Source organism: Crocodylus porosus, unplaced genomic scaffold (genome assembly GCF_001723895.1).
Source record: "Crocodylus porosus isolate Cpor-Errol unplaced genomic scaffold, CroPor_comp1, whole genome shotgun sequence".
NCBI lineage: Eukaryota > Metazoa > Chordata > Crocodylia > Crocodylidae > Crocodylus > Crocodylus porosus.
The window spans coordinates 18,552,051-18,561,369 of NW_017728914.1; the positions used below are offsets into that span (position 1 = coordinate 18,552,051).

General features: G+C 44.4%; 1 protein-coding gene across 1 annotated transcript in view; it reads right to left on the reverse strand.

The window, feature by feature from the left end:
- HTR4 (5-hydroxytryptamine receptor 4) overlaps positions 1-9,319 on the reverse strand; it is a 241,272-nt gene that overhangs the window by 95,637 nt on the left and 136,316 nt on the right. Inside the window, exon 5 of the mRNA XM_019534907.1 lies at positions 2,772-2,925. Coding sequence (XP_019390452.1) covers positions 2,772-2,925 — 154 coding nt within the window. The remainder of the gene's footprint in view (positions 1-2,771; positions 2,926-9,319) is intronic.

Consider the following 9,319-nt stretch of genomic DNA (forward strand, 5'->3'; position numbering starts at 1 on the left):
TATCTTCTTTTTTTTTCTCCCTCATTTCTCCTATCTATTGTGCCTGTCTTTTCCATCTGCCATTATATCATATCCTCCCTGAGTGTTCATCACCATGTAATGTGCTGCACTGCAGCTCTTGATGGGCTATTACTCTGTAGAGAGTGCCACTGCTCCAAACTTGCCAGAGACCTCCTCAACCTGGCTATTAAATATTCATGATCTCCCCGAATTAGAGATCAAAGAATCTTAACCAACCCCCCACAACCTCAGACAAAAGCAAAAGAAGAGTAATATTTGCTTTCTGCTCTTCATCCAACATCTACCAGCAATAAGACTTTCCAGACTTTTCCTAACCAAGCCCATCTTGGAAAATAGAGAGAAGAATCTGAATGAAGTTCATGATCTGCATTAAACAGAACAGATTTCAGCCAGCCTCATCTTTTGACTACAGAATTGTAACCCATAAAGAGTTCCTGTCTAATATGCCATAAATCTGCCTTGAGCTTCTGTAATGTTCTTGTGTTGAACTTCCATGGGGATATATTTGTAGGGGCTGTAGGATTCCATGGGCTGTATCCAGACCCTGGCCCCAGACCATGAATACTCACTGGTAAAGAAGAAACTGAGAGTGGGTGGTAGAAAATGAAAGAAACTAAAGTCTGTGAGTTTAGGAAATCCTCTGATAGATTCATTTTGCTACATGAATGAGGCATCAGTTCAACCAATACTAACATTCCTGCCATTACACACCTGTGAGATAAGCATCATTTCCTTTCATTTTCTTTCTTGCACTGATTTTAACAAGACTGGGTGAGAAGAAGCTTGTCATTTTATTAAAAGCAGTGGCCACTGTCACATTGATTTAAAAATGAAGACACAGTTTGAATGTTTTCAAAATGGGTAGACATGAGGTGTTTTCCACACTGTCATGCCTGAGCCCCAGCATGACTATAACCCTATTTCTTTCATGTACTATGCATTGTCAAGTAAGACAGTTACACAGGGACACAATTACAGCAAGCGCTTTGCTCTGGCATTTAAAGAGTCAATACACAGAAATAACATTAAGCTTTTTCTAAAAACAATTCAGGCAGAAAAGTCAATGCAAAAAAATCAATGGATGGAAAAATTATTTCTTTAAAAATGCATAACCTAAAGTGGCCCCGTTTCTTACAAAATGTATCATCTAAAGATGCCCATCTGTTGGTAATGATCCCTTTATCGCCTGCTCCAAATACCAGACAGATTGCACCTGGTGCCAAACGAGAGCCCTAAAATATTAATATCACCTCTGAGGGTTTGAAACTTTATTTGTTTCGAGACTTGGCTTGTAGGACGCTACCCCAGGTTCTCTCTAAATAGGGCATTTTTACACTGCATCATTTTTCTTAATGCTGTTAATTCTATCATCTACATACTGGTAGGACAGGCAGGGATTTACCTCCATGCTCTGCAAAAGAGATTCTGAAAATAAAGTTACAGGGAATGGTATAAAAACTGACTGTATAATTTAAATAGCCCAGAATCCAAGGGAGATTTTGCCCTAACTTAATAAGGGCTACATTGAAACTTGGAGTGCTTTGGTGTTTGGCAAAAAGGAAAAGAAGCAGCTGCCCTGCCTGGCCTCATGTGTATGCCCTCAGGCCACCCAGGGTTTCCAGTTCACGTCTTAGATCTCCATATATGTTGCTCTTAAAGGAGCAAGACTCAACAATCAAATTCTAACTGTACCATGTGTCAGTTTAGATCCTACGGCCAAGATCTTCAAAAGAGAGTAGGGATGTTGTAAAGTCCAACATTTGAGTGTTCAACTAGAGACACTTTTAAGTACTAAATATTTGCCTTCTGAAAATCAACCGCCTTTTTAGCGTCACAATTCAGACACTCAAAATCACTAAGTGCATTAGAAAATGTTGGCCAGTGAGATGTCTTCATTTGCAGATTAACATCAGACTTTCTCTTTCTGTGACTTTCTCTGATGCATCTTCACAAAACACTGACTGCGCAATTATTACTATGCAGTCACTTAGTACTTGTATAAACACATACTAAATGACTGTGCAGTAATCGGAGTTATTGTGCAGTAGTGCTGATGAATGGCTTTTCTGTGAGGCTGCTGCACTAGTGTCTGCATAGTAGTGTTGCATCCTGGTTGATGCCACACAATGCTACTGTGCAGTCAGTGTCTCGTGTAGATACGGCTACTGTCAGGAGTTAGTCATAATCATGGTACATGAGCCCTTCCCCACCACAAGGAAAAAGTTAAATTCTATGTGTGCAAGATCAGTTCATAGGAAGCTTATTTCCCCTAACAATCAGAGGGACACAACAGAACAGTGAAGGGCCTTCAATTTATAAGCAGATGTGCAGTCCTGATGAGTTAAAGGACTCGCGCAACGATCTGATCTATAGACAACGTGGTCTGTGCAATATGCTCCCTGTACAGAGTACATGCAACTAGACTCCCAGTGTAATTAGTGGTTAAGTGGGAGTCAGCACCTTGCAGGTTCAGTCTACAGATCTTGAAATACAGATTTCTCTTTTTCCTAGTTTTGACCCAAAGTCTGCTCTTCTTCCTTGGACAGAATGCCTACTGGCCTTTAAAACAGAAGCCCCACCTCCAGACATTCAGCAGCTCCTCTAAAGAGATGACCTTGTGTTTGCCACTAAAACGCTTGCTTTTTTCCCCCATACCAGAAAGGGATGCAAGGAAAAACAAACTGCACATCCTGGATGCAATCACAGAATACTTTTCCCATCAAGCAACTGGAATTCCACTTACTACTCACCAAGTCTATTATGCCAATGCTATTCCAGCCTTGCATTATGGGGAGAAAAGAAATAAATGTCGGGATTACCCAGCACCCTCCAAGCATTACAGCAATGCGTATTGGCGTCATCTTATTCCTGTAAACCAGAGGCTGGCAACAGATGGCATAGTACCTGAAAGAAGAAGGAAAGAGATTGCCCATGAGTTATAGAGACCACTCCAGGTCTTCTACAAATAAAATCACAGGACATTTTATCCAACCTGTTTCTCCCATGTTTAAAAATGGAAATAATGCTTTGCTTTTCTATGGTTGCCTTTCATCCAAGGATCTCAGAGCACTTTGAAAATATGGAATGAATGAAGCCTCAGAATCTCCAGGGCAGGAGGGTCAATATCTTTGTTTCACAGATGGGGAAGCCAAGGCACAACTCAATACAGTCTAGTCCAAAGCCACAGAACACAATAGTGGGTATAGCCTCTAATTCAGTTCACATCTCTGACTGCTAATCCTGTTCTTTAGCCACATAGCCACCATGTTCCATCTTTTTCCAGTGGTGAAGACTGTTATGGCTACATAGAAGATAGGCAAGCTTAGAGGCTGATTTTTTTTTTTTTCCCAAATTAATGGCTATTTACATTGATGCATGTTAGCTAATCATTTCGTATTCATGCTGGCTGCTGAGCAATGGAGGGGGGGAACATGCTTTACTAGAAGAGGCAGTGCATTAGTTCAACCAGCGTCTATAGATTGGGCGCTTCAGCAGGGTTTTTTGGCACTTTTATCTAAAGCATTTGCATCTGTTTGTGCCTCTTTGGCCTCCTTAGCCCTGCTTTCACTTTCATTTCACTCAAATCTTGTCCAGACACATTTCCACATGCAACCTGGAGAACAGGCCAAAAGACTGGGAAACTGACTGTCTTTCAGTACCTCTATAGCACAGAGGCTGTGCACATGAGAGCATCTTAAGTTCAACTCTCACTCCCATTTCCATTCTGGATTAATGATAATAAAAACAAGACACCGCCTCTTTGTGCCATAGATTTCAAAGTGCTTTACAGAGAAAAATATTTTTATTTTGATTGTATTTTGAAGAAACTGAGGCAAGGAACTGCAACATGCCCTGTCCAGTGTCACAGGTAAATAAGAAAACCATAATGAAAAATGTGTCTTCTGATCCTCAGCCTTCTGACATCCACGCATCAGACATCTGCATCAAAGGAACTTACCTAGTACTGGCCCAAAACACACAATGTATTGACGTGGCTGAGAACTCCAAATTCAAACACAAAAAAGATCTATACCCATAGATGAAGCAATGCATCCTCCATGATACCATACTTCAGGTTTGGGCTGGATCGCATTCTATAGTCTTTGTTTGGGTAGTAGCGCTGTGCGAAACAGCATTGTTTCATTTCAACTTCCATTTCAACAAGACAGTATTCCATTTTGAGTTTTGTTTCATTTCAAAACCACTGCTCTGTTTTGTTTCATCAAAACTCTTTTGCTGTTTCGATGCTGTTTCAATATTTTGCCAATAGCTATAGGCAGTTTCATGCTTCCCCATTATAGCCTATGTCATTTCTTGCCTGATTCAGATGAAACTTGCAGGGATGGTAGGCCCTTCTGAGGCCATGAAGCGTGCCAAGTTTCGAGGAGGTAGGTGCAGGGGTTTCTGGGAAACTGCACCTCAGGCTGCTGACAAGCAAAACTCGTGACATGGGTGACACTGTGTGTGTGTGTGTGTGTGTGTGTGCGCACGCGCACATGCACGCGTTAAGGTGTACCCTTATTGGTGCTGCGGCCTCTACATGACACGGTAGTGTGCCCCAATGGGGTCTCCTCCTCCCCTACAGCCTCAGCTTGGTCCACCACTTTAAATGACAACAGGTAAAATAAAAAATTAGTGAGCAGTAGCACCAGCACCATCTTAGGCAGCCAAACTATGACAAAGCCTTTCTTTTCTCTCCTGAAGGAGCTTCTGCTCCAGCAGCTGCCAGGGATGTCTCTCTGCCAGGCCCAGCCCTGGGGCTTAGGTGTGCCCAGGGCCCTACATCCTTCTGGTCAGGTGCTAGGGGTGCTGGTCTAAGGATATAGCACTGGCAGACAAGGTCCTTTCCTTTAGGTGAATCTAAACTGGTATCTTTTAACAGACCAATTGAATAGTTACAGATATACACCTTAGCAAGCTCTTGGGTTGAAAAACCCTTTGTAAGGCTAAGGAAGAACCTGCAGTTGGTGTGTGTGTGTGCTGTTTCTGGATTGAAGGAATAGCAAAGAAGACAGAGGGTGGCCTGGCATGTAATGCAGGCAAGAAAGCCAGACAGTGAAAAAGGAAATGGAGGCATCAGGGGGTGAGGGACAGGCTGGGGTTGCGGGGGAAAGGAGATGTAGCAGCTCACATAAAAGTGGAGAGGTACCTGGGGAGTCAGATGTCCAGCAGGTTGTAGTGTGTCAGAACTCCACTGTCTATATTGAGTCCATGAGTTTCTGTACCTAGGAGGCTGATGAAGTGCAGTTCATAGGCACCAAGTGGTTCATAGTCCCCCTGATCTCTGTTGCCATGTGGGACTCATCCATCACCTCAGCTTGAAGGAGAACCCACTGATGGCCTGACTGGTCGCACCAGTGCCCTGAGGTGGAGAGGTAGGCATGATCTCCACCCCAGCTGCTCCAGATGTTGGAGGTGAAGCGTAAGGCTACCTATGGACCTGCCTTGCACAGCTCCTCCCTCAAGTACTCCCTGCATGTCTCATACAGGGAGGGCACTTGGTAAGATGAGGCCACAATCGCCATGAGCCACCTGAACCCTGGCCACTCAACTAAGGAGAAAGGCTGGTCGTTGACAGCAAGCATCTCCCCAATGATCTCACTCGCCCTTGCAATGCGCCCCCCTTTCTGTCAGCCTTTCCCCCACTGTTCCAGGGTGGTCTGCCTCTGCTTTGTGGAGACAGGGGGTTTGGAGCAAGCGGGGGACTTCCCTTTGGGCACGCTCACACTGGTACCAGGCTAAGGAGGAGCAAGGGCCTGCAGAGATGCATTGACATCCCCGTGGTGCTCATGCTAACTGCCTGCACTGCCGAGCCAAAACCAGCTGGGGCAAAGGAACAAAACACATATGTGGGATCATCTGCCAGCTCAAAATGATCCCAGACCACACTACCTGCTCACTTCTGGGGTGCAGGTGTGGATGCTGCAATTTCCCCCTCCTCAACGGGCAGGGGCACAGCAGCAGGAGGAGTGGACTCAGATGAGCTGCTTGCCTCTGCAACCTCTACCTCAGCCTCCTCTGAAGTGCCTTCTGGGGAAGGAGACCTGGCTCTAAGGGAAACTTGAGGGGTGTGGAACATAAACTCAACTAATTTCCCCCTCCTTCCCCAGAATTTCCCTTGCTATGACACTGGGATCCAGACCCAGATCCAGCTCCTCCTCTGGCACTGGAAGGCTCAGCATGGGAAGTGAAATGGGGGTGAAGGAGAAAGTCACGCTAGTGCTGTTGCTGCTGTTTGTTGTCATAGTGGTGGTGGGGCTAGGAGGATTATGGCAGGTGTTCCTGGAGGGAATGCAGACTCAGGCACAGGCAGTGGTACTGGCACTGCCCCCCTCTCCTTCCTGCTTCTGGAAGCCTCATCCCTGGTAGTTGTAGGAAAGAGGCTGCGCCACAGTTTGGGGGGTGGGATTTACACCTCTTCCTCTATCCCCTCTTCTGCCCCCCCCGAAGGCTTGCCAACTGCCTTTCTAGCACGCTTCATGGCGTGTTTCATAGTGTCTTGTTTTTATACAAATACATAAATGTATCTGCATTCCTATATAAATTCTACAATGTAATATGCTGCAAGATATAAATGTATAGAAATAAAAATACATGTATCTACCTTCCTATATAAATTCTATAGCATAATACCCAATATAATTATGAAATTGAAAAGAATAAATCAATGAATATAATAATAAAATAAAAGGGTCTAGAAGAAGGCAAAAGATATTGTGGAATCATACTTGGTAAGCTAGCAAGTAGGAAATCAAATCAATGCTAGTAGTAGCCTTTGTCGTCTAACACTTCTGAGCTGCTGGAAGATAGCTCAGTAACTGTCAGACTCCAAGGCAGAAAGTAGGCCAACTCAAACAATGCTGGGTTTCTATCCCTCCCCCAAGCACTGAGATTGGAAGGGACCTTAGGGAAGGATCACAGTCACTGGCCAGCTACACAGTCAATAATGAGAGCAGTCCTTCCCCCCCCTTACTTTCTGTTTCCCTACAGGCAAACCCAACATCAGCTTCAAAACTCGAAACAGTCTGAAACTTCTGAAACACTTTGACTGCCCTCGTTTCATTCTGAGGCTGTTTCCAAGCCCTTTTTGTTTCAATTTCTCTGTTCCAAGCTCAAAACAAGTTGAAACAGCATCAAAATGAAATGGCCGCTGGAATTTTGCACAGCACTATTGGGTAGTACTGTTAGTAAGAACAGCTTTTCTAACTGGTTAATTTGTGGATCTCAAAGCACTGTTTTACAAAGTTAGGCCAGGATTGTGATCCCTGGTTTATGGAAGGAGAAACAGGAAGAGTGACTTACCCACAGACTAAAGGTAAGTAAGAGCCAGGGAAAGAACCAGGTCTCTCCATTTCCAGTCCAGTGCTTTAGTCATAAGGCTTCATTGTAAATGTTTCTGTAACTTTTGTGCTTTGGATTTGATGGCATGGAAAAATGGTGTCAATATATGGGTACATGGACTCCAATATCAAAGGCACATACCCACAATATCAAGGACAGTTCCCATGCTAACTCTACCAAGTAAATTGATAGGGAGTAAATCAAATACTCTATTGGGTTGATACAAGACAATTTCTTCTTGATCTTTTCAGGCACTTTTTAGGCAATCTCTTCTTGATAAAACACAGGAATAGAAAAAAGTGTCTTTTAATGCAAAGTGTTTGATAGCTCTGCTCATGAAACTGTATTAAATTCTCCTTTAACAAATCAGCCCCGGGCTTCACTAACTGTAAGCATTTGCAAATGAGAACATTTTCAATTTCCTTTTTGAAGTCTCAGGGGATCCTGCAGCTATGACAGCTCTTAGAAGACTGCTCCACAGCTAGAGATGACTACATGAAAAATAGACCTGTACCAGCCTGAGCAGCATGAGAGTATAAGAACTGCCATAAATGATCAGACCTGGTATTAGACTTGCCCAGTATTCTGACACTGAAAAGTGACCAGTACCAGCTGTTTCTGATGAGTGTACCAGAAGCCTTGCAGAGGTCAGTTATGGAATAATCTGCATATAAGGAACAGAGGGAAAGCCGCTAGTGCCTGGATGGTAATTGAAATATTTGCTTTTCTGTTTTTCTGTTCAGTGACTGCAACAAGTGATTTAAAGAGAAACTGCATCTGAACACAACTTAATGGTTTATAGAGCATCTCAGGGCTAGTCGGAAAATTAGAAACTAACCCTTAGCTGGTAGTTGCACAAAGTATCTCCTTATGTCATGACATATTGCTAAGATGGAGTAGTGATGATTTGACTTCAGATTTTTCCTATAGAAACAAGCGAATTAAGTTCAAGGATGTATTCCTTCACTATGAAATACACCTCATTCAGTTGAACAGGGAGTGTAGAATACCAGTTTTTGCTGTTGGGTGTTTCAGCCAGGCATCTCAAATTATTTGACAAAAGTAAGAATTGTCACTGAGGTTATAAACAGATGTTGTTCTTGGAGTAGATTCATCTGTGCTGGGATGTGTCCTGTCACAGTTGATCTGCTTCATTGTGTGACATGGATGTTGCCCACTGTCTCGCAGGGTTGAGCCTTTGCCACTCCCAGGGGTTCAGAGTCCCGATTCTGTGGGACAACTGCAAATGGGGAATCCTAAATTCCCCAGAGCACACAGGATCAGGACCCGGAAGCAGTAAGAGGTCCTGCCCATGCTCTCCTGCCCCGAGCTAAACTTTTCATAGGTACAATTTTGGACATTTATGACGTGACAGTCATGGAAATTTGTTTGGTTGGGCTTTGTACCATCACAAAAAATTTCATAGCAGCACAACGATGATAAATATCAAAGAGAGAAACTGAACCACAGGAAAGAGAAGTACCTGGCTAATAGTCACAGAGGCTACAAACAAATGTTGCATTTGTCCTACAAGAAACACTTTTCTCCCAAGATAAAGTGCAAATGTTCACGCACTCGTGTATGTTGTCCTGGGGCAAACTCTATTAGCACTTCTTATCCCATGAACCTTTTTTAGTTTTCTTCAGAAAATCACAAAGTATGTCTGATTTGTGTAACAAAGTACGCCCCCACTCCCCCGAAGCCCCCCAGACACCCCCTCAGCAGCCGCCGAGCCCCCTGCTGACCCCCAGCACAGCCGGAGGTGAGCGGGCTCGTGGTGGGAAGGGGTTAACTCCTCGCTTGCTGGGAGGAGGCCGCTGCCTGGTGCTGGGCCGGGTCAAGCCCCCGCCCAGGCCCCTACTTGGCCCAGCCCCGCAGGGAGCCAGGCGACCGGAGCCCCGCAAACAGGCTGCGTAAACAGGCGCTTGAGTTAGCGCGGAGTTCGCGCAGGGGAGGG